The 27,484-nt window shown below is 33.0% G+C and overlaps 2 protein-coding genes across 2 annotated transcripts; one reads left to right on the top strand and one right to left on the bottom strand.

Moving 5' to 3' along the window:
• Window positions 1–76: 76 nt before the first annotated feature.
• Window positions 77–1,561, bottom strand: LOC135950234 (uncharacterized). Its single transcript, XM_065499766.1, has 3 exons — window positions 1,036–1,561; window positions 844–961; window positions 77–775 (listed from the first exon to the last, which is right to left on the bottom strand). Exons 1-3 carry the CDS (start codon window positions 1,437–1,439, stop codon window positions 239–241), a joined length of 1,059 nt encoding a protein of 352 aa, XP_065355838.1. The 5' UTR covers window positions 1,440–1,561; the 3' UTR covers window positions 77–238.
• Window positions 1,562–2,629: 1,068 nt separating this feature from the next.
• LOC135952137 (myb-like protein I) lies at window positions 2,630–6,860 on the top strand. The gene is made up of 3 exons (XM_065501941.1): window positions 2,630–3,127; window positions 3,199–3,490; window positions 4,618–6,860. The coding sequence occupies exons 1-3, from the start codon at window positions 2,721–2,723 to the stop codon at window positions 5,386–5,388; spliced, it is 1,470 nt and encodes a 489-aa protein (XP_065358013.1). The 5' UTR covers window positions 2,630–2,720; the 3' UTR covers window positions 5,389–6,860.
• Window positions 6,861–27,484: the final 20,624 nt, after the last annotated feature.

Here is a 27,484-nt window from a genome sequence, read left to right as displayed (position 1 = left end):
ATAAGAATATTATCTATCTGGGAACCCAGCATCCAGATTCTTATAAGAATGGTGTTTTTTAAGAAAATCTACTCAGTTTTATATTAAAATCAAGTCAATTTTTTATTAAAAATAATTAAATTCTACACAACACAAACAATTTCGCAATTCTGGAAAGATTTAAAATAAAGTGGTAAAAATAATGAATGTTTAAAATAACTAAAATATGTATAATTAAAATCTATAGTAAGTAAATATATCATTTAGCTACAACGGTTTCCTGCAGCTGCTGCTCCACACTCTGATTTTCCTCATTTTCTATGCTAATGACACTTTGTTCGGACATTAGTTGTACTCGGCGCAATTCCAATTCTTTTTGCTCCGTCCATATGCGTATGAATGTCTCAAAACATCGGAAATTTTCCTCTTCCATGTGTAAACACTTTAAGTCAGCATCCCTTTGTTCGGACAGGCGATTATTATCCTGGCGCAATTGTTCGATTTTCTCCACAGTTATATTACGGAAGGGTAGAATAGAGGGTTTATCGAAAAGACCTTTTGATGAGGAGAGTCTGTTGTAGGGAGAGTTGGGATCTGTATAAACTGCGGTTGAGGGAAGCGTATTTGTGTAAAGAGGCGGTTGGGTAGAAGTACGTGGCTGATAAGAATTGACATTTGAGGAAGTTGGTAAATTTCGTGTCTGAGTAGTTTGATAATTGCTATTATTATTTATAACAGGAGCTGGGACTTCAACCTCAACAGGTTTTGGTATTTTATCTAATAACTTTTTAATGATCTAGTAAAATAAAAGAAAATACAAAAATATTTGTATAAACTATAAAAATTTCGTAGCCTATTACTAACCTTAAGTTCATGCCAAGGATCAAATTCTTTAATTTTGGGCTGTAAAACACAATGCATTAAAGAAAATAAACGCCACTCCGACTTGCCACCCGTAGACTCCATGCGTTGTAACTCTTGCCTAGGCAATTATGAAAAACCATTAATATTAAATCCAATCCAATGGGACGACAATTTTATAGCCCTAACACTTACTTGTATCTTGTATTTAAAGTATTTACTTTGCGGCGACAATCCTGTGCTGTTACCACCATATTACGATTACGCATAGCTATCATCATCTTACGATACACCGGCAAAGGCACATTTACTACGGTCAACTCATCTTTGTAACGACGCCACAATTCCACCAGATATAGCTCCTCCCAAGAGTTCCAGTAACGTTGTTTCTTATGATTACTCAAATGCTCATCGACATTCTTGTCCACCGGTGTCGGATGACGTCTAGGTGGTATACGAACCTGATCTCCAGAGCAACTTCTTAAAGATCTCCACTGTGGATAGACTGTTGTTGTTGGTTCAGTTTTGACTATTGGAGTTTCAGTGGGTTTGGTGAGATATATCTTTTTTGGTTCACCATTCGGTTGCACATCAGTCATTTTTATTAAATTTGGTAATAAAAGTAAGATTAGATGTATTTAATTGCAGAAAAAAACGTTTTCAGTCGCAATTATCAAGAAAAAATATAAACAAAACAAATAGGGTGCAAAACTTTAGCAGCAACAACAACAACTGTACTCGAACTTAACGAAAGTAACAGAGTTGTATTTTTCGAGCCGTGCTGCCAGAAAGGTACTGGGAAATAGACAAATCGATACACTTAAACAAAATTCATATGTCATTGACAAAAATAAAAGATCATACATATATACATTTTCAGAGCATGGCAGAACAAGCAAGGTACATTTATTAGAAAGTTCGTTCTCAATTATACAGTCCCTATAACGTCAAACAAAAGAAAATTAGAAAAAAACAAAACGAAATGTCTTAGACAAAAATAAATTAATTAAAAAAATTTTTTTTTCGTGAAATATATAATTCAAATTAAATTGTTTCCAAATAAATATGTGTTAGTTTTAATATAACGTGCAAAACATCGCGAAAACAAAATAAAAAGTGATGAGAGTAAATGCGTTATTTGACGTTGTAGGGGTAAATATTTAAAACTCTCCCTAATAATTGTACCTGCTTGGTTCTGCCATGGTTCAGAGTTAAGATTTTATATTTCTGTAAAATTAAATATATTCATCTTTTGAAATAAATGATAAAATAACAAAACACATATTAAATTTTAATCCGTCATACTCATTCTTGTACTACAAACAGGCAGAAATAAAGTTTTACTTTTTGAACCATAAAATAAAACTTATGAAATATTCAGTTTTTTAATAACAACAATTAATAAAAACAGTTTTTTAATTAAACAAAAAATGTGAAAAAATTTCACTTGAAAATTAATTATTAAAAATTATGTTTTATAATATAACTATAATCCTGTCCCTGGTAAATTTCAATGTTTTGTGTTTATTGGAAATGTTTAAACACTAACTTATGCCGTCTCCATGTAACATTTGTGTATAACAATAAAATTTGACAATTGCAAACACAAAAATGTCCAAGTTTATTATACATTTTGACAAAACAAATCGCTAGAACTCCACTTAGAAGCTTTAAAGCTTTTTCCCCGCTACATTGTTTTCAAAATCGCTAACTTTCACAAGCAAATAACTACATTAACATCATTGGTCAGTGCAGCAAATACAAAAATTTTTCGCCGCTACGGCTGCAATAAAAAACTAATTATTTCACACACAGAAAATTTTTGCAAAATTTATACAAAATAAAAATAACCAGTAAATAATTGTAAGAAAAACGTGAAAATGTTAGAAGTTAAAAACGAGGAAATTATAGAAAATGAAGAAGTCCCTAAGGAAGAAGTTGAAACTACAGAAGAAACAACAACGGCGGAGCCCGCCGTGGCAGCACCGGAGCCACCACCACCGCCACAAACTGAACAGAATAATAGCGAAGGGACGCTAAATCCCTTGAATGAGCAGGAAAACAATGCCGATGCCGAATCGAAAACCAAACACAGGCGTTACTGGACGCCCAAGGAAGAGGAGAAATTCCATGAAATATGGGGTAGGGAAAATTGGCGTTTGACCAAACACGGCAAAAATACAATATTCTTTGCCAAATGGTCGGATGAGATGAGGGAACGTTTTAATATTGATGTGAAGCCCGAAGAAGTACAGTGTAAGGTTAATCAGACAAGGGCCAAGTTTAGGTAGGATTTTTTAATTAATTTTTTTTATAATTAAAAATTAATTAATTTTATGGTTTATTTTTCTTCTATAGGCAAGTTAAAAAGCATTTGGAAGCGGATAAAAATGCTGTCAAATGGAAAAAATATGATATTGTGGAGAAAATCTTAAAGAATCAATATCGTTCCAAAGACGATGAACCGGTGCCACTGGAGGCTTTGGAAAATAATCGAGATGTTTCGCCTACAGAATTACAAAACTGTTTTACCCAACCTCCTTCACCCAGCAGTATATCTAACATGTCCACTATAGCAGAGCAGGGCATCAATTTAAGCCAATCACTTAATGCCGATCATCAGCTAACAGATGAAGTTAATATGAGCAGTGTAAGTAGCAGAGATTTAGATAATTTTAAGGATAATTGTTTTTGATAGTAAATAGGAATAATAGAGGGAAAGTTTTACACGACTTCAAGTTTATATGACTGATTCAACATAAGTAATAGGGGGATAACTTACTACTCCCATAAAAATTAAACTCGAGCGGCAAATAAAAATTCAATTACTATCGTTAACTTATTACATATTTGTAATTATTTGGGAAAATATAGACTAGTTGAAGTGCTTCTCTAGTAAACATTTAATATTTATAGAGACCAACTTACAATAAAAATATAGATCTTAAACTTGAGGGGAACTACAAAGCAACCGGCTAAAAGAATTATGGATCGATTATGGATGGCAATCGAACTTCAGTTGCGTTGCCAGAGGGCAACCACAAATTTCTGTTTGCCAGTTTGGCAACAGAAATAGCTGCCACTTGCCATCCGTAATACCATTTAGGCAACTGACAACGCAACTCAAGTTCGGTTGCCATCCATAATCGACCCATTAGCTTCCTAATATCGGATCATTTGTTATATTTCTACATTTCCCGTTTATAATTTCTATATATTTTTTATTTTCAATCGCATGTCATCATATATGTCTGTATGTAGAAATCATCTTTCCAAAGATCCCAAATAACTTACATATATCTGCTATATTCTCGTTTATGTTGATATTTAAAACAAAGAAAGTCAGCAAAAAATTGGCTAAGATATAAGCAAAACAATGCGACTACCTAAATTTGTTCACCAACTTTTTTTCCTCAGTTTTTTTTCACCAAACTTTTTCTTAATTTACTTTAACAAAACTAGTTTTCAATATTTATCGTAAAGTTTATAAGATTCGGCGCAGCCGATTATAGCAATCTTAGACAATATGGATATGTAATCCATCAATGGATATTTAAAAAAAAATATTTTTTTTTCACCAACAATTTATTTGTATCATTAAAATGTTTTTCATTCAATTTGAAAAAAAAAATTTACCAAAAAGAATTTTTCAACAATAATTGTTTTCAATCTTTATCTGAAACTGTGCTTTGGTGAAGGGTATAAAAGATTATAGCTCTCCTATTTGTTTAAACATGTATTTTTATTTTAATTCCAAATTATCTTAAACATTTACAGGCCTCATTATCCGATCAAAATCTCTTCTGTAACAATTCACAATCCGGCAATAGTTTCAGCACTGAACTATTTGGCAGCGATCAGTTGGAAATCAAACAAGAAATCGAAAATGATTTAAAATGTGAGGGATTCACCGAGTTATCGGGATTTAATGAACAAAGTGCGGATGCTGTTACAACAGATGGTTCAATAAATAATACAACTGATCCACAAATACACAATAATCAATCACATTTACATCAACACTTAACACAACAAACATTACCTCCACAAGTTCCTCATGCGGCAGCAACAGAAAATTCAACAAATATGGAATCTTTACAAATACAAAGTGCTAATCCAAATTCCCTCTTAATCAAGAACCGGGTTGTACAAAATCACAATAACAGCAACATCAATAATGTCGCAGCCGATAATAGTATGGTCAATTTTACCAATCATGCTAATATTAATAACAACAATTCAGCTATGCAGCCACCTCGAGCAGTGGCTGTAGCAGCTTCACCCCGTAAACGTAATCGTTCATCGTCCATCAGTACGACCGTTACACCCATAACAAGTGAAACTTTGGAAACCCTTTACCTGGAGGAGGTGCGTAAAAAGAATGTTATACTTGTGGAGCAAGGAGAAATCAATCGTAAACGTTTACGTTTAGAGGAGCGTAAAGTCAAGTTAATGGAGGAGTTTTTCCCCAAATTCATGAATCTACAACAGGAAATTTTACAGAAATTGGAGAATGTAACAAAAACATCTACAGATATAACAAATTAGAAGATAACAAGGAAGGAATATACATACCACACAACCATAATTTGATAAAACAAACAAACAAAAGCGAACAAACAAGCGTAAGATGTATTAGGACAAAACCTTAACTTTAGTTTAAATAAGTTTAAATAAAATAACAATTATATACATACATAATAACTATACAGAAACATAAATATTTCGATAACTAACGATTATAAATCAAGAGATTTTATACTCCCTTTAACAAAATCTTTATTAAGTATCAAACAGTTTTTTTTTTATTTTTATTAGTAGACATATTGTATTATACACAACGCTATAAGTTCTTATAGCAAATATACATACATATGTTATCGATTTTATAAAAAAAATATATAACAATTTTATAAACAATTATTAGAAGTTTAAACAAAATCAATAGTTTTAGCAAAATAAAACCCATTTATATAAGATACTAACTGTAAAAGAGAAACAAAGTGAATATGTTATCGAAACCTATAACGATAAAAGTATTTTAATTATTGTAATTATTGAGATTTTACACAAAATTGTTTAAAATTATTTAAATATCCTTAACGTTTTCGATATGTATTGGTTGACGTACTTGTTATTTTTAACGGTTTTTGTCGGATGCTCGGTAAATGGTTGAAATGTAAGCGGTTCCAGTGAAATTCTACATATTGCTTTAAAATATGTTGAAAATTTTGGTGAAAATAAATTTTGTAAAAAAATTTTAGGCTGGAGAAATAAAATTTTAGTAAAAAAATCGAGATAGTCGGGGTTTTTGCTTATATCTCAGCCATTTATTGGATTTTTAGATTTTAAATAGCAACCTAAATTATATTGATGTACCAATCATGTATGAAAGTTATTTGGGGGCTGCGGAAAGTTGATTTCAACATATAGACGTAGAGACGGATATGGCTATATCGGTTCCAGTGAAATTGTACATATTGCTTTAAAATATGTTGAAAATTTTGGTGAAAATAAATTTTGTAAAAAAATTTTAGGCTGGAGAAATAAAATTTTAGTAAAAAAATCGAGATAGTCGGGGTTTTTGCTTATATCTCAGCCATTTATTGGATTTTTAGATTTTAAATAGCAACCTAAATTATATTGATGTACCAATCATGTATGAAAGTTATTTGGGGGCTGCGGAAAGTTGATTTCAACATATAGACGTAGAGACGGATATGGCTATATCGACTCCGCTATCTATAACGATTCAGAATATATTTACTTTATGGAGTTGCAAATATAAATCCAAAAATATTAATCGGTCTATTTTTCTTATCCGACTATTTTTCTTTAAGGGCATAGTTCTTAAAAAATCGTCTACAAAGCATTGTTATATGAACGTAGATATTGCTTTATTCCTGAGAAATTTTTTTTCGAAATCGTGGTTGGAGCATTATACGTAATTTCATTCAACCTGTATTCTATATATTACAAATAAAATTAATAATAAATGAAACAATATAAAGACTTGTTAATTTTGATGTACAGTGTAATTAGAGTTTTTCACGGGAAATCCCGGACAAGAAATCCCGGGAATTCCGCAATATTTTCAATCCCGAAATCCCGGGAAATTGTGCGAGAATTCCCGGGAATTATTTTCCTTAATTTTATGTGATTTTTTTGAACTTGATTTTCTCTAAAAGATGCTTAAAGCTCCAAAACAAATGCAGAAGATTCATACGAGAAAAAATATGAAACCCCAAATAGGCCAATAACAAGTTCATTATTCAATATATTCCAAAAACTCGTGAATGTTCTATCCAATCGAAAATGGAATTCTTTTAGTATTTTCTTTTTCACAAAGAGTAATAATAATTTTTGTAATAAAACCACCTTCCGTGGAATTGAATTTTGTTTAATATTATTAATTAACATCTTGTCAGTTTATCTCTTTATATTAAATTTTTACTGGATTTTTTTTATTTGTATCCAAATAATTTTAAATCCAAAGACATTTTTTAAATTTTTAACGAAGTCTACATTCATAAAATTGAATAATTCGTTCTTGGCGGGAATTTCCGGGATCCCGGGAAATTTCAAAATTAATCCCGATTTCCCGGGAATTGAAAAAGTGCGGGAAAAGAAAAACTCTAAGTGTAATCCATAATAAGATTGTTTACGCCGTTTAATTTTTTCCAGAATTTGTAGTTCTGTGGTTTGTTATATTCAAATTTTTTAATTGCTAGATCCTACTATAACAGGATCCAAGTAAGCTATCGTTCGGGCGGCTGCCAATAAAGCCTACTATAAGTCGGCAGATCTGTTCTTTAGTCTTTCTGGATTTGAACTTCGAATCACAGTACAAAAGTAACGTAAGAAAGTTAATTAACATCTAAAATTGTTCACAGTCATCTAAACATCAAACGCTGAAAATTTAAGCAAAATTTGATAACGCTTAGAGACTTTCAGACTTTAAAAATTCTGATTTGCCTTACAATTTCTTTAAAATGCCTCCTCAAAATTAACAAGGAAAACTAGCGTTGCTAAAAATATTAATTGAAGAAAAAAGTAGTATTTTTGACTTCTTGAATTCATTTAAAAGAATTAGAACAATGAATTGAAAATTCAAATGAATGAAATTAAAAATGAGTTGCAATCAATCAGATTAATAAAAATTTAAGTTTCTTTTAGCAAATAAACAAAATTTTCCCATCTTGATAAGATTTTCGCCGGTATCAAATAATTCAATTCCTATTCTGCCGCTACCTGACAATTCCAGTATATCATGGGAATTTCAAATCTAAGAATTTTTTGTCTTTGGACTATATTAGGTGATATACAAAACGAGAGTAATGCTAGCTGTCTTTTTTTATAAAAAATTTAAAATTTACAAAATCAATTCAAATTTCAATCAATTCAAATGAGTTGGAAATGAATTTGCTAATTCTTTTTTCTAATTCATTTGAATTAATTCAAAATCAATTCAAATGAATTGGAAATGAATTGCAATTCACTTTGACAAATTCATTTGAATTAGAAACGAATTTTACAAATTCATTTGAATTGGAAACGAATTTAAATTTTTACCAAATTCATTTGAATTGACTCAAATTCCATTCAATTAATTTTTATGTGTGAATGATTTGCGAATTAATTCAAAAATTAATGATTCATTTAAAGCTTTGTTAACAATGTCCTAGAAATTTAAAAATCGTAAATTAGCAATCAAAAAAAAAAAAAAAAAACAATCTGAAATTTAATTTTAAGAAAAATGCCACGAAATACATACATATATTTCTAAGAAATAATTTTAATCAATTTGTGACTATTTGTGGATCGATTATGGATGGCAAGCGAACTTCAATTACGTTGTCAGAGTGCAATCTCAAATTTCTGTAGGCCAATTTGGCAACAGAAAATTATAGCTGCCAGCTGTAATACCATTCTATAATAGACTCATTAATTTCCTTGAAATGAAATTTTTTTAACAAAAATTGTTTTCAATCTTTGTCTTAAATTAATCAATTTTAATCAGTTTCTTTGACATTCATGTTATGTACATCGCGCGAGGCCCCTGGCAGTTATCAGTGCCGACTACTGAATTAGATTAATGTAAAACCGTCAATTCAAATTGATACAACAACATTTGCAAACATTTTTCAACAGTATTTAAATAGAAATGTAAAAATTCTGAAAATTTAAGCAATTATTTTTAAAAATTATGGATTGAAATCAATTCTAATTATGTTTGCAAATGTCTTTCAGAATGTATAAAACTTACAGACATTTTATGACATCTAGGATTTTTTTTAGATGTCTGAAGATTTTGAATAGGAATAGTGCTTTGTCTGTTTTGTCATAAAATAATACTTTTTTTTTTGTTTAAAACACAACAACAACTATTATAATATATTAGGACAATATGACTAATAGCAGACCGTATGAATACCCCAAATATGTATTATATATAGCACTTATCACAATACATACTCCATTTTGCTAACCCCCTATCTATACCTGATAAATTTTTATTATGATAAACGTCAAAATGCTTGTCTAGATAAAAAATTATCCCCATTTATTAGTATTATTGCTTCGTTATGACAAAATTGTTAGTGCTTTTGCTCAGACAACAAACGTCATTAATTGTTATGATAAATATTTGTCAAGTATAGACTGGGGGTAAAGATACAAATAATGATTTTATTTAATATTTTATTTTAATAACATATCGATAACTTTATTTGAAATATGTATTAGGTTTATTCAGTAATTAAATACTATTACGAATTATTAACAATTTTTCAAGAACGTGAACTCTTTTTCAATAATAATTTGTAATAGTGTTAAGTTATTGGACAGACATTTGCAAAAGATTTTTAAATTCTAAAATTATCGATAACATTTTGACGTTATTTTATTCATAATTTCAAAATTCATTATTAATTTTTTGAATAATGTTTTTCTATATATTTATATATATTTTCGATAACATATTTATAACATTTTAATCCATAATTTATTGTTAATACTAATAGAAAATAATTCAATTATTAAGCTTTTTAAGAAGAAGTAGTTTTCAATATTTTAACTCGTTTTAGTTGATTTAACTACAATGTTAACAGCATAAGGGGGCTAATTCTAGCATTCGTATACTTATTCGAACATGGGATTCTCTTATTCGACATCGAATAAAATGTATAGACATTTATAATGATTCTGCTCGATAGCGAGCGAGTTTTTATTCAATATTTATTTCGGCTACGTATGCGAGAATTTGCTCTCAGATTTCGTATTTCCTCAAAAAATTAGTTTTCTTTTTAATCTTCATGGCATTGATCCCTGTAACAAATGTTAATTAATTGTTTATATAAATATGTATTTAGTATTGCTATAAATTATTTGTAAAAAAACGCGATTTGTTTAATTATTGAATACCTAAACATAACCTTTACTTTTTATTATCTAATTAATTAATTAATTTAAACTGCAACTAATTTTTAAAAATCATCTACATAAATGTATTTTAAAGATTTTATTTAATACCCATTAATTAATATTAAATACATAGTTATTCCTTAAGTCAATGTGTGGCCACTTGTAATTTTTAAATCACTTTACTTACCCTTCATTAACATTAACTTAACATAAATAAACCAATCCCAACTCCCACCCAATAACCTTCAAAAATCATGTTGATTTTAAGTAAAAATAAAATTCTTTGATTTTGTGTAATTTGTAAAAACAATATGCATATAAAACGAATGAAAAATATCTTAATAAAGTATAAATGTAAGTCACGTTTTCATTAAATGTATTTTTTTATTATTCGTTTGGATGGGTGTTTCATTTATTGCAATTTATTTTTGATTTCTTTCAAAAAGTCATTGGCTTTTTCATTATCAATAAGGTCCTATTAATGAGAATTTACTTTGGCAGCAAATCTTAAGCCAGACGACAGTCATTAATTTTAACTATTTCCTTTTAAAAAACGAAATTGAAGTAATAAATGTATAATAAGTATTTTAATTAGAGTTCAATGAAATTTGTCGGTTGTTTAATATGAGTAATAAACTACTTATATGTACATTAGAACAGTGGTCAGCATAAAGAGAACATGGAACTTGGATTATATTACAATAATAATATCCACTTTCTTTATCTGTCATAATTTTACCAGCTATTAATTGTTAATTTTATTTTTTTTTGATAATTTTAAAGAACTTTGTTATTTCTAGCTAAAAAAATCCATCATGTTCGGCCCCTGCCAGCTATGAGTGCCGATCATTAGAGTGTTCTGTAGGACAAACGTTTGTAGGGATACCACTCAATTGAAGCGTAATATTGTGCTGAAAAATTAACAAATCAGAAAATCATTTTTTTAATTTTCAGTTTCTCTTCAGGCTCTTCAGGAGTCATGGAAATCAGATGTTTCGATTATGATAACACCAGATATTTCGACGAAACTGTGTTCATGAATACCGGTAACTATGGTCATGCAAAACATATGAGGTGTCGTTAAAATGGATCTTCCTTTTACTTTAATATACTGAATAAAACAAGACTATGACAATATCCTCCACCTTTCGCAGTATATAATACAAATATTAATTGGCGAGTCATGATCACATGAAAGGGTTGGATGTATTATCTATTTGAACCAGTTGAATTTGAGACTGTCCCTTAGGCTACCAGATTATGGTAGCGTAATTCAGACAGAAATTATTTTTATTAAAGTAGCCGAGGAACAATTTCAGTAACAAATGATTTTTCGATCCAGATTTTATGACGAATATTCCGTATGACAACAGCCAATTTCAACGAAGAAATTCCAAAGAATGTCGTCCAAATATTACTCTGACGGATAAAGATTGCATGAAAGGCTCGGATGTGTTATCTATTTGGACCAGTTGAGTATGAGACATGCTCTTAGGCTACCGGATTACGGTAGCATAATTCAAGCAGAAATTAAGGATATAAAAGAAGCAGTGGAACATCTTCAGTAACAAGCGCTATAGGACAGGCGGCATGGTGTAGTTGTTAAAGTGCCAGGTTCGATCTGCCAGAGGACGAAAATTTTTTATCATGGTTTTCGAGTTTTTAAAATTAACCCCCCTCTAAACAATCCATCCAAGAAGACCCCTGACAACCCCTCCCCCTGGAAAAGAGGATAACATCATGATAAAGGTCAGGCAGCCCGCCACCCCCTGGGAAAAAAAGGTAGGAATCAAAGAATTAAATTAGCAAGGCTCCCCACCACCACTACACCAAATACACAGAAGGCGTTGTTTCTAGACAACAACTGATGGCAGCACCATTATCCTAGATCAGCTACAGCAGACCAATCATCTACTTAGTTGGAACAACCGATTAACGAAACTGACACAAGGCAAAAATAACAATAGGCTGGATCTTATGGCAACATCCTACATGTATCCTTTGACCCGCTACAGCAGACCAATCACCTACTTAGCAGGAACAACAACCGTTCTAATGGCAACATCGTACATGAAGACGCACGACGATACTCCAATAACAAGGAGTTCAATCTTACATGGGAAATATGCGACAACCAACTGCAAAAACAAATCGCATAAGATGGAGATGCTGTGTGGAAGCCAAATGATCCCAAGAGGGGTAATGGAAGAAAAAAAAAACCGATAGCAAAGCGGCTATTAGATTCCTAGAGATTGTATATATCACATTAAAAATTGTTCAAGAATGCCAGGTGTCCAAGATTGGCTACCGATTCGAAAGGTAACGAAACGGTAGTCGATCTAAAAGGATATTTAAGCTACCGTTATATTAACAAACCTTGCTAATGTGTACCGAGACATTAATGGGTTATCCTTAAATGGGTTCGTAGCCATTTCGACATTGATGGAAACTGGAGAGCTGACTCAATTGCCATTTCGACATTGATGGAAACTGGAGAGCTGACTCAATTGCTAATGCCGCCATCACTCACGATTTGAACGAGTTCAGTTGTGATATTGGCAAATAAACCAACTAATTTCATAGAAACTTTACACTAATTGCCATAGGAAGATGTGAGAAAGAGACCAATTTGAGAGGAAACTAAAAAATCTGGGCTAATATGGATATGGAGAGGACGCAACAAGCAATACATTTGCCTAGTTTTCACCTAAAGAATCTTTTAGCGGTCATTATTGGAAACCATACGTTCAAAGGTTGCGGCTCCCATACAACGACTTTTGTAGAAGATGCAACGACAACTTATAATTGACATGGCCCGTCTATCTAAAGTAGGATCCACATATACATACATTAGAAAAACCGGATGGTTGGACCCACGTGAGCTATGCTTCGGTGGACTGTCAATTATTGTAAACCAAACGTGAGTACAATTTTATCATATGGGGAGGCATTCAGGAATACATACATATATCCGTATCCCATAATGAGGGAAAATAGTAACAAACTATAAAATGTTATCGAAAAAAGTTTGGATACGTTTGGATACATTTTAGCAATTCGTCCAAAATGTCTCCCACTATTTATTTGCATTACGGTTTTTCAACTTTAATTCAAAATAATAATCGAAAAATCGTCTAATTTATGCTGCATTAAACAAATTAAATATTTTAACTGTGATAAAAACAACAGACAATAAACTGAAAATATTATTTTGGAATTAATCACATAATTTTGCAAACATCCTTAAATATGAAACTAAAAAATGGTACTTAATTAGGAGCTCAACTTCTGTCAATTTTAAAACCATAAAAAGTTGTAAACATTTCCAATTAAATTCCATGTTCTTGGGATAAAACTTCTAAAAACATAGTTTTTAGTGAAAACATGCACCGGTCAGTTGACACCTTTCAAAATTTGAACAAGCTGCGTCATTTAGTTTGTGTTTGACAGCCATTGATAGCAGACTACTTCGTGACTTGAGGATAAAATGGAATATAGTGAATTTCGTCTGCTCATTAAGTCCCGGTCCACACTGTGAAACATTTGCTGCAAAACATTTGAGTTTGTTGATGAAAGGGGAAGGAGGAATGAAAAAGGGAACATTGTTTCATGTACATGAAGTTTTTGTTGAGTATGTCATCCACATTTATTCGTTCGTATTCGTACTGTACAGAAATGTCAAAAACTGAAAAGCAAAAACTTCACTGTGTGGACACGAATGCAGTTTCAAAAGAGAATTAAAAAATGTTTTGCAGCAAATGTTTCACAATGTGGACCGGGACTAACAATATTTTTTGCTGAAAAAATCCATCACTCAAACCGAGCCTCAGTGGTGTACTGAATTTCGTTGTGGCCGTACAATGATGGAAGTGCCGAACGTTTTGGATGCCCAGTTAAGGTCTCTACACCCGAAACAATTGAAAACAAGTAAGAAAGTATAGCCGGTCAAGCCCGAACATATGATACCCTACACCAATCTAATTATGGACCAATCACCATAAAATTAGGTGGCATGACATCTGTATATATGAAACCTATTTGTGTTGAATTTTATTTGAATACCAACATTTTTAGGAAATCTATACTCATTAAAATCATTTTCGGAAGTGGGCAAAATTTAGTGACATGACTCTTGTATATATATAAATTATTTGTGTTGAATTTTATTGGAATACCAACATTTTTAAGAGATTTATGCTAGTTAATGTGGTAGTAGTTTGATTACAAGGTTTACATGGACGGACGGACGGATGGACGGACATCGCTTAATCGACTCAGACAGTGATCCTGAGCAGATTGGTATACTTTAAGGTGGGTGTTGGGCCAATATTTTTGCACGTTACAAACATCAGCACTAATCCAATATACCCTATCCACTACGGTGGTGTAGGGTATAAAAATCACGATATGGTGTTGCCCGATTGGAGATTGAAAGTGCGAGAGATTGTGGAAGCCATTGGCATCTTACATGGCTCAGTGGTTTTTCAATGATCATTTGGGTATGAGAAAGCTGCATACCATAATAATAAATAATTAATTAATTTGCTGAAACATATTTGAATATTAATTCAACAATAATCCTTGTAGATATATAAAATTTCATGATTATTGTAATATGTAGTGAAATTATCTAATATTTATAAGTAAAAACATTAAGGAAATTATCATTTGATTAATTTATGAATTAGCAATGCAAAATTCCCCCACATAAAGATGTTATGAGTTAAAAATATTATTAATATGAGTAATATAAATATTAATCGGATTTAATGGTAATGTATTTTTATACCCTACACCAACACTACTATTGGAGAACACTTTGCGTTTATTATGATGTTTGTAACTTAATCAGCCCAATTATGAATAAAAAATTCCGCGGGAGTTTGTTCCCCGGGAGTTTTTTCTCATTGAAATTGAATAGGAACAAGTAAGAAAGTATGGTCGGTCAAGCCCGACCATATAATACCCTACACCAAGTAAATGAGTAAAAATATTTTTCTTTTAAAATATCAATAATTTATATTTTCGAGTGATTTTCGGAAGTGGGCCTTATATGGGAGCTATGACCAATTATGGACCGATCACCATAAAATTAGGTCGTGTGATTTATGTCTATATTAAAGTTAACAATCTTGAATTTTGTGTGTATATCAACATTTTTATGCGATTTATGCACGTTAAAGTGATTTTCGGAAGCGGGTCTATATGGGAGCTATGACTAATTATGGACCGATCGGAACAAAATTTGGTGACATGAATTTTGTATATATAAAACATATTTGGAGCGAAATTTGTGTAGATACATAGATAAATTAAACATTTATGACCGATAAAGTCCAATTTCGAGGGGACATTTGTATGGGGGCTAGGTGAAATAATGGACCGATTTCAGCCAATTTCAATAGGCTTGGTCCTTGGGCCGAAAAAGTAATATGTACCAAATTTGATCGAAATATCTTCAAAATTGCGACCTGTACTCTGCGCACAAGGTTTACATGGACAGCCAGCCAGCCAGCCAGCCAACCAGACGGACGGACGGACGGACGGACATCGTTTAATCGACTCAGAAAGTGATTCTAAGTCGATCGGTATACTTTAAGGTGGGTGTTAGACTAATATTTTTGGGCGTTACAAACTATGGTGGTGTAGGGTATAAAAATGAGAAAAGGGAAAAAACGCCAGCTGAATTTTTATTCATAATTTATGATATTCATTCTACTGGATCCACAAATCCTGATAGGAGGACATTCATTGAAATTTGGCACAAACTCGGAGCAATATTTGAAGATAAGTCGAGGAAATTTGAGACAAACATTTATTTTAATAAAAATAACAAACTGATTAAAATCGGTTCAGAGTTACAGTAGGATTTTGGGATGATGTTATTCACAATATTATTAGATATATATCTAGTTAATATCGGTTTGAATTGTAGCTTATTACATGATCATGTTTTCGATTTAAAATTTCCAGTTGTTCAAAGGCTTAAATTGTATTTACAATTTAATTAATTAATGGATAGATTTAAATGATTAATTTTGAATTTCGAGTTTTAACATGTGTTTGTGTCGAATCGCAAATATTTGTTGTTTATGCAAATAATAAAAAAAGAAAACGGGGGTTAGATTTCGGGGGATAATTTTAAGTTTATTGAGTTTGGTAATATACCAACCTTTCTGAATTCAGTCTCGATTGCAACTGCCTAATTTCATGAGAGTTACAATATTTACAATGGAGAGAGTGGCTATTCGTTAAGTTACTTGTAACTAATTACCTATAGCTCTCTCCATTGTTTTTCATATTTCATGGTTTATACTACAGTATTTTTATTTCAAAGCACTATGTAGATTTACGCTTAAACATCCCGGCCCCCTTGCTAAAGTGCAACAAGGAAACCGGAAATATTTACGATACCTTATAATAAAAAATATCATACTATTTTGAAAGAGACATTAATATAGTAATTGACAATATAATTCATTTTCAAAAACAATAATAATAACCGTTAGCATATACAATTCATTTCATTCAAGGATAATAGAAATAACAATAAAAATTATAAAAAAAAATAACGATATATCTACGTTATATTAAAATATACAGCAAAAAGATGACAATTTAAACGCCAAATTTTCCAATAATTGTCCAACCGAACACAGTGTCTTGTGCCATGGGTGTACCAACTGTTTCAGGCTGAAGACTCGGCTTAATGAGACGTGGATAAATATCCGCTCCAAGGATAACATTAATGTCGGAATGTCGATAGAAGGTTGGATCAGCAAGGCGTAAATTGGTGTAAAGGCTTGCTACTCTCTCATCAATTTTTTCAGTGGGTTGTTTGCGAGGTAATTCAGTGTTAATTTTGACATTTAGACAAAATATTGGAGTTTCGTCGAATCGAGGACGAATGCGTATCTGGCACCATCGATTTGTGCCCTTTTCTTCCACAGCTAATTTGTATCTTTTAACTAAAAACTCCGCAATGCAGCTAACTTCTGCACATGGGTTCAGCATACCTCGCACATTAAGCCATTCGTCACCAAGTTCAATTTTGATTATGATTGTTGGAAGTAGGGTGACAATACTCAAACCAGAAGAGGGTGTGTTATCGGATGAGTTGTGTGCGCTTCGTGTTTCTTGCAGACGTTTGTGACGGTGGAGCAACGTGTGGTGTCTGCCTCCACATTGACGACAGCGATCACTATTTCGACACCGTCGAACTGAATGTGAATGTGCTAGGCAGTTCTCACAATAATGAAAGCGCTTCACAGTCTTAATTTTCTCCGATACATTCATTCTTTTGAATTTCAGACACTTTCGTAAAGGATGGTCTCTCCGACATAAACGACAGTCATATGAAGTATAATTACGTCGAGTAGTATGTTTTTTATATGTGGATCCCTTTTCTTCTAGTGGCGAAGAACTTCTTCGACTTTGGCGTGGCATTAGTGGTGTGCTGTAAAAATGAGATAAAATTATATATTAGTTTTGTTCAGGGTTGGGTAGTAATACTAATTTAACAATCGGCCTTGTTACGATGCCATTGGCGGTTCGTATATCGGCGACTCTAACCCTATTATCGGTACCAACTATAACTTTTTCGATGCGGCCTAGCCGCCATTGATTGGGGGGTAAATTATCTCGTTTTATTACGACGAGATCTCCAATAGCATAGTCACGCTGGGGATATTTCCATTTAAAGCGTTTATGGAGTTCCTTAAGATACTCGTCTTTCCATCTTCGTGCAAAGTGTTGGTGTAGCACCTTCAATTTTTGCCAGCGATTGATATAGCTTAAAGACTGGTTCGTTAGATCTGGCTCAGGTGGCGATAATAGGGGATCTCCAATGAGAAAATGACCCGGGGTTAACGCACAAAGATCTGTTGGGCTATCGCTCATTGGACTGAGAGGTCTTGAGTTCAGACAGGCTTCGATTCTAGCCAACATAGTGCTGAATTCTTCAAAAGTGAAACTCTGACATTGAGAAATTTTCTTAAAGTGCGATTTAAAGCTTTTAACTCCCGCCTCCCAGAGTCCTCCCATATGTGGAGCCCCTGGCGGTATAAAATGCCATTCTAGTGTACCAAAACTGTATTGCTCAATAAGTTTCCGTCTAAGAAGAGACATAAAATGAGCCTTGTCATCGTTCAATATATTGGCAGCACCAACAAAGGCTGTACCATTATCTGAATATATGGAACTAGGGCATCCGCGACGAGAAAAAAATCTAGCAAATGCTGCTAAAAAGGCTTGGGTGGATATATCACTAGTTGCTTCAAGATGTATAGCCTTTGTTGCGAAACATACAAATACAAGTACGTAGCCCTTTGACATCCTGCAACCACGGCCTGCATATGACTTAACGTCGAAAGGGCCGGCAAAATCTACTCCTGTATTAGTAAAAGGTCGTGAAAGAGTTGTTCGTTCAGGTGGTAACGCCGCCATTATTTGTTGGCTTTTCTGCCGTTTTCTTTTTACACATACCCGGCAATTAGAGAGAATGGATTTGATCAAAGTTTTCAATTTAGGAATATAGTAATGGATTCTCATTAATCTATACAAAAGCGCATTTTGGCCGTGAATTGAGTATTTATGAAGGTACGTTAGAAATAATTTAGAGTAACAACTGTGATAAGGTAATATAATAGGAAATTTTTCATCATAACTTAGTACGGGAGATTTAGATAATCGTCCGTTGATTCTCATTATACCGTTGGAATCAAGAAAAGGGTTTAGAGTTAAAATGTGGCTTTTCCGGGGTAATTGTAGACCTTGAGTTAAAAGTTTATATTCCTCATCATAATACAACTTTTGGCATGAAATTATCATTCGTGTTCTAACGAAATTAAGTTCCTCGCGTTTCAAATCTTCGGTCGTTATAAGTCTGTGTCTTAATCTAATGTTAATACGGTGATAAAACCGAAACACGTGACATATGATACGCATTGCTCTAGGAAAGTCAGAAAAGTTTCGAAGAATATCGTCGTTTTTGAGCTGGGATACGTGAACATGAATGGGTTTAGTTTCTTCTTCTGTCACAAAGTTGAACGATTGTGCTGGCCAATCGGCGTGTGGGCGACTAAGCCATGATGGTCCTTGCCACCATAGATCATTGTTTATGAGTTGTGATAACGTGATACCACGGGATGCCAAGTCAGCGGGGTTGCTTTTGGAGTCAACATGATACCATGATTCTCTTCCTACTTTTTCAATTATTGAAGAAACTCGGTTCTCGACGAAGGTCTTCCACTTATTAGGAGGTTTTTGTAACCATGCCAATACTATCGTCGAGTCTGTCCACAAATATAGTTTATAATTACTAAGGCTCAACTGGGACTGAACAGATTTAATCATTTTTGCCAAAAGTTCTGCCCCACACAATTCTTTTCTGGGTAACGTGACAAATTTTACGGGGGCCACCTTTGTTTTGGAGATCAGTAAATGTGTAGATACGAACCCTAAATTCTCCGAACGCAAATATAATGTTGCAGCATAAGCCTTCTCTGAGGCATCACAAAAGCCGTGTAATTCAATAGAGAATGAAGGATCGAAATCAACAAAACGGGGAATTTTAATGTGTTCTATGTGAACATAATCATCAAGAAAATTATGCCATCTCAGCAAGGTAGCAGGTTGAAGATCCTCATCCCAATTGGTTCCATCCTTCCAAATTTGTTGCATAATTATTTTTGCTGTCACGATTACTGGGGCAAGCCAACCGGCGGGGTCAAAAAGTTTGGCAATTGCGGATAAAACTGATCTCTTAGTGATTAGATTCTTATCGGGATGATTCTTGAGTCTGAAATAGAAATAATCACTACCAGCATTCCATCTTAGTCCCAAGGTCTTGGTAGTGCTGGAGTCTGAAAGTTTCAAAAACTCACCATCTAGCAAGTGATCTGAAGAAATTCCTTTTAATAAGTGGTCATTATTCGCTGTCCACTTACGCAGAGAGAATCCAGCAGATTCTAAGACAGCTATTAATTCATCACGATATTTCAAGGCTAATGACAGAGTATGAGCTCCTGCTAACACGTCATCAACATACATGCAATTTCTAAGAATGTCAGAAACTGTGGGACTTGTTGTTTCACATTCTTTAGCCAATTAGAGCAAAGTGCGTATTGCCAAGTATGGGGCACAGTTTACTCCAAAAGTGACTGTGTTTAATTCAAAATCCATTGGTTCTTCTTGAGGTGAGCTACGGTGAATTATTCTCTGAAATGGGGTATGTGAGGGATTGACCAAAATTTGACGGTACATCTTCTCGATATCCGCGTTGAATACATATCTAAAAAGTCTCCATCTCAAGATAAGGATAGTTAAATCTGCTTGCAAAATTGGCCCTGGATGAAGAAGATCATTTAGACTTATTCCATTTTTTGAAGGACTGGAAGCATTAAAAACGACACGCAGTTTCGTAGTAGTGCTGTCTGGCTTAAAAACCGCATGATGGGGTAAATAGTACATGCTATTCGAGACAGATGGTGAAACGTTAGTCATCTGTTTCAAGGTGGAGTATTCCGTTATAACGCGGTCGTATTCTAATTTTAATTGAGGGTCTTTAGCCAGTCTAACTTCATTCCTTAGAAATTGGGACAGAGCAATATCGCGGGATGGACCAATGTTAAGGGTTTCGGGATATTCCCGTTTAAATGGAAGTGAAACAACAAATCGACCTTTCTCGTTTCTATATGTAGTAGATTGGTAGATATTTTCACAATGCAAATCTTCGTCGGACAGTCGATGTTTGTGGGAAACTTCTTCAAGCTCCCAGAAACGTTGAAGTTGATTATTCAGGCAAAGTTCATTATAAAAAGAAGAGATTGAATGCAGACGAGTAGAGGTCTCAATTTTGCCAGTAACGATCCAGCCAAAGACTGTTTTCTGCGCTACTAAAGACTGATTATGATCCCATCGTAACCCGTTTTGAATAATTTTAGGATAGATATCTCCACCGAGCAGTAAGTCTATTTCAGAACACTTGCTGAGATGAGTGTCTGCCATTTGTAAGTCATTAAAAGTGCTATTTTTAAGGGTTGATAACGAATGGTACGGAAGTTGTCCAGTAAGTTTCTTCACCACAAATGCATCGGCATATGTTTTGAATGATTTATCAATAGGAGAACCGATTCGAATATGACATAAATGGGTAGAAGTGGCCGTCAAAGCATCATTCAAACCATGGACATCGGTTTGAATAGATCGAGTCTTAAGGAAAAGTTTTTTTTGAAGTTTCTTAGAAACGAAAGTGGCTTCAGAAGCCGAATCTATTAATGCACGAACAGTACATTTCAAATCGTCGGTATAAACATCAACGAGGGCAGTACCTAGTATAACTGTAGAGTGAGGTGTGGACTGTATCTTCGTTGCATAAGACTGCCGAATCCGTTCTGCAGCTTGAGTAGAAGTGGAGGGGGTTGTATCCAAATTAAATATTTGAGATGTATCATTACCACGAACATTGTTCGAGTTTACATTCGGGATAGAGGTAGGATCTTGTACGGGGGGCGGTACTGTTTTCTGTTGATCATTACTATGCGTAACGTCCATACGATGGAGCAAAGAGTGATGTTTTTGGCGGCACATATGACAAACATATTGGCTCTTACACTTTTTGAATTCATGTGATGTACCAAGACAATTGGTACATCGTTTTTGTTTTTTAACAGTGGCAAAACGGTCCTCTACTGACATTTTGAGGAAAGAGGGACAGAGTCTTAAAGGGTGCGAGTCAGGACAGAGAGAACACTTTAGGGATTGATCGTTATTAACGCTTGTACTATAACTATTCAATTTCTTTTGGTCTGAAGAATTTGATTTTCTATGATTTTGGGATTTAACAGGATTAAATGAATTGGTAGTGGCAAACGTGGTACGAATATCCGCTACAGATTCCAAGGTTTGAAATCTGGCTGTCAAAAAAGAGTCCATTTGATTCCAGGTTGGCAGCTCTCTACGGTCAGGTAACGATTGTTCCCATAAACTTAGAGTAACTTCGGGTAAGCACGTAGAGCAAATATAAACAAATATTATGTCCCAATTCCCTGTATCGATCTGAAGAAGTCTAAGATTGGTAACACAATCATTTATAGTTCTTTGAATATGCCTAATGTTAGTACCAGTTTCTTTTGAAATAGGAGAGATATTGAAAAGAGATTTGAGTTGAGCGTTTATAAGTATTCTCTTGTTCTCATAACGATTGACAAGGTTTTGCCAAGCCATCTCGAAACCGTCATTGGTTATAGGACATGTTTTCAATAGTTCGCGAGCTTCTCCCTGCGTTTTCTTTAACAAATGGCACATCTTTTCTACGGGTGATAAACGTTTACTATTTCGATATAAAGCTGTGAACATGTCACGGAAAGTTGGCCAAGACTGATAGTCTCCATGAAAGATTTCGGTATCACATGGTGGTAAAGTAATATGATGTGTAGAATCCGGTAGAGTGTTTGTGACTGACTCAGATGCGTTATTTGGGGCGGTTTTTTGGCAAAGGTTGTCCAGAAGTTGATTGGAACGTGAAAGAACTTTAACATGTGCTTCAAACGTCGAAAAAAACCGTGATTTTAAAGATTCAATATTAACTGATTCTAATTCAGTGAACTTATTCAGTATCGTATCATAAGATGATCTGAACTCACTCCATATCCGAATAATCTCATCCTTATGGACTTCTAATGAATGAACCGAATGGCCTTCAGCAGGTAAGGTTTCAAAATACGCCTGGAACTCGACTACTCTATCTGAAGCTCTAATAAAATCATCTAGAACCGACATTTTCAGAATTCGAAGCTACTTGAATGTACAGAATCGGAAAAATAACTTCTACACAAAATATTTAGTAAGCTCTTTAAGAAACACTTGAATAAATATTTTTTTTTTTTTATAATTCACAATCAAATACGATTGGATATTACAGCGATAGGTGGATTACGAGTATAAAACTAGGAGACCGTAATAGAAATTTTAATGTATTTACCCACTATATAAAATAATAACAATTACATATACAGTTAATCAACGGTTTAATCGAATATTTAAAAAATATAAGAAAATATCCAATATATTGTTAGGCTACCATTAATATGTAATATGGCCTAATTACAGTATGTGTGGGTGTGTGTGCAAAAAAGATACAATATGTAATATTTCAACAAGAAAATAAATTTCAGAAACAATTGTCCTCCACTGTAAATGTGTGAAATAATAATATGTTCGCATATATGTATGAACGTACTTGTAAGTCTTTTTAATGATATTGATTGAGTTCGAACATAAGATATTTCTATTAAACTGTTATACATTCATCCAACTTCTTGTTTGTTCTTTTGTCGAGAGTATTGGTTTTTAAATATTAACGAGCGAAGATAAAAAGAGAAACACACTTTTAACTTCATATAAGTTCTCTTAAAATGTTTATACCAGTTATTAACTCTTGTGATCGAGAGATGAAGAATATTTACTTCAACACGATGTAATTAACATTTATGAAGATAAATAATACGCTGTTAATTTATTTGTGGAACACGTTTTAATTAAGTGAAGTATATAAGAACTTTGATCAAGTAACACAAAATGTATATACATATGTAACTGTAAACCAATTGTTTTTGTACTTTTCGCTGTATGTTTTGTGCACTTTTTTTGTAAAAAAATCGACAATATTAATATTAGAATTGTTTTAATTTTGAACTTACTTCGATATTTATATTCTCCAAATTTTTGATATTTGTTGATGATTGTTGTTATTTAATGTTCCAACGATGGTAATTATTTATTATGCGGGGGTTTTTGTGAATATTTCCACGGGGATTAATTTTATGAAATGCGATCTGAAATTAAAATATTTGCATAAAAATTGTTCGATATTCCAATTCGGCTCGAATGGACCAAAAAATGTTTGTGTCGAATCGCAAATATTTGTTGTTTATGCAAATAATAAAAAAAGAAAACGGGGGTTAGATTTCGGGGGATAATTTTAAGTTTATTGAGTTTGGTAATATACCAACCTTTCTGAATTCAGTCTCGATTGCAACTGCCTAATTTCATGAGAGTTACAATATTTACAATGGAGAGAGTGGCTATTCGTTAAGTTACTTGTAACTAATTACCTATAGCTCTCTCCATTGTTTTTCATATTTCATGGTTTATACTACAGTATTTTTATTTCAAAGCACTATGTAGATTTACGCTTAAACAACATGTTTTGGTAATTAAATGAAATGTGTTAAAGAAAAGGGGAACGCGACCTTGAATATTTGGTTTAAAACAAACAAATTTATCTTTCTTGTGGTAATAATGAGGTTTCGACATAAACACTACTATTTAATTTGTTAAAATGTTGAACTAACAGACAAAGAGAGATATTTAAAGAGAAAAGAGCAATCTGAAATCACATGTAATATTAAAGATCGCGTAGCATTTATTATTAAAAAAACCACAGTGCAATTAACATATATCATTTAGAAATATATAAAAATAAAATTTTATTTTTACTTATACCCAAGTCTATACAAAACTCTAATAGCCGATAAATTAATCATTTTATTTGTCTTAATACGTATTTTAACCACAAACATTATTTTCCCATTATTTAGTATTTACATAGTACATTTAGAACTAACTGAAGAATTCACTTGCAATTTAAAGTCATTGACATTTATTTCAATACGAGACAATCCATTATGTAAACATCATAAACTAACGATTGGAGCCACTGCTGGAGGGAAAAATGTTTATAGAACTGGAATTGATAAGCATGATTGATTGATCGATCGTTTGTTTAATAGTAAGCAACGCTGATGAAGATGAATGAAGTTGGTTTGGACAAATACAAGAAACAATTCGATCGACTGACAATTATGCGGCATGATAGTTTTTTACACAGAAGCATTTCTGAAATCATAATATACAACTAGACAAAAGAAGATAAATAAAAGATAATGATATGCAAATAAAATGCGGGAAATAAATAACATTAAGATTTGAAATCGAAATTAAAAAAAAATACAGTAGAATGGCGATTGTTTTAGTGGAAGAAATAAAATTGATAATAAGATTAAAAAAACACGGGAAGTGAATTAAAATGGGTGAATTCAAATCGCACTTGGTTTGGATTTTTTTTATGAATTTTATCTCAAAATTTCAGATAAATCGGCCCAAATTTTTACACGTATGACACTCTTTATCTCAGTTGTAGATGCGATTTGTATTCTGCGGATTTAGAAAAACAATTTTTGGTCGTTTTGAATAAAACTGAGTAACACGAAGTATCTTGTGATCATTGTAGATAGAAAGTTGAGAAACTGAAAATTATGGATCGATTGAAGAAGGCAACAAACGAGCCATTAAAAAGAGTTGGGAGCTGGGTTTAAAGACTGTTTATAGAAAGATCTACGGATTTATAGAAATATCTACAAAAGTATTCCCAGGAATTCTCTTGAAAATGTTCCTGATTACTTAGGAACCCTATGCAGGATAGCAAGTTGAGCTTCAAACCGAAAGTCACGAATCGATTGAAGAAGGTACAAAGAAAAGAGTAGCGAGCTGGGTTCAAAGATCATTGAATGGATTTATTGACAGATCTAAACTAATTAATAGGCAAATATCTTGGGATCATTCTGCATGGTAAGTTGAAGTTCAAACTGAGTTTTAAGAAACTATCTAAGAGGCTTGGTTCAAAGATAGTTAAGTGTATTAACAGATCTTATTTATTCGACACACCCCCAGTAACACGAAGTCTGGTTATGTTTTAACTAATAGTTATACTGACAGTTTTCATACAAAAATAATTTTAACCGACTGTATAACTATTAGTTAAGGCATAACCAGACTTCGTGTTAATGGGGGACAGACAAATATCATTGTGGATAGTAAGTTGAGCTTCAAATTGAATGTCATGGATTGACTAAAGAAGGCTACCATGGGACAGTGGAAAGAATTGTTAAATTAATTAACCAAATATCTTGGCATCATTCTGGATAGTATGACTATTGAAGAGGCAAAAGTCGGAATAATGAAAGCAGTTGGACATTGGATTGAAACGATCTATAATGCAGGATGAATTCGGCAGTTTGTGTATGCTGGCATTGAAACATTCTGAATATTGCAATTGCTTTATGGGTTCATAATGGGTTCTATTTTAAGAAATATTGAGGACTTTGAATTGAGATTATTTTATTAGATTTTTATTAGTAAGACTACATTCACTGCGACCCATAGGATATTTTGGGCAGCTCAAAATGTAATTTAAAAGGTGCGGGAGACCAAAAACATCCCCAGATGCCATTAAGGCAAACATTGGAGGTTCCATCGTACAGCTCACAAAATCTACATGGAATAGATTAGATGCTATTCCGAGGAATTGCAACTTTCGCATCTTCGTCTGGACATATTAATGAATTGTTTAGATTAGTTGAGCACAGGTAAGTTACCCCAATGTGGGTCAAATTCCGTGATGGTCAAATTCATAGAAATATATGGCGCTAAGTGCTGCCTGACTATCCGACATCACATAAATCCTAACGCCTCTCAATCTCCTTCTGAAACACTCAGCAGAGCATATCAGGATAGAGTAAATTTTCGCCTGAAATATTGATGGGTGAGTGATTCCTTTTTATGTACAAATTATTTATGTAAATTATAGTACCCCAATAAATCATATTTGTATTGTATGAAATATTCCATAAGCTTAAATAACTCCTGTTGAAGACACAATATACATCACTTACTTAGTCCTGCTCTTCCATTGTTAGTCTCGGTTGGATGCATCGCTGACACTGTGGGTAGATTTTGATGATCTCAGTACCACTGACTTGTCTTCATAGTGTTTCGTGTAAGAAAGCCATTAACAGGAAGCTAAATATTCCAAGTCCTTACCACTACATTGTGTTAGAGAACCAGAGGCTTGACGTTGTAGAACTATTGATTTATTTCATCATGTTGCGCTTCTTCGTTTAATAACATCTTAGAATGAGGGTGGTTATGTTTTTTACAGATGTATCCAAGAGAGTGATGTTTCTATCCTTATGATAAGAAGGCTCTCTAATCATGCATCAAGTTGCGATTTCAACAATTATGATATTTATCAAACTGGACACTAGCTTAAGGGTTCTTTCTAATCCATTCATAGTGTTACGTTTTTACCTTTTAAAAACGGTGGTTAATTTCCTTTAAATAAACCGAACCTACTTATACTCACAGTGCCACATTCTAGAAG

This window comes from Calliphora vicina, chromosome 2 (genome assembly GCF_958450345.1).
Source record: "Calliphora vicina chromosome 2, idCalVici1.1, whole genome shotgun sequence".
Lineage (NCBI taxonomy): Eukaryota > Metazoa > Arthropoda > Insecta > Diptera > Calliphoridae > Calliphora > Calliphora vicina.
The sequence above is the reverse complement of the archived record's forward strand: the minus strand, read 5'-3'. Positions and strand labels throughout refer to the sequence as shown.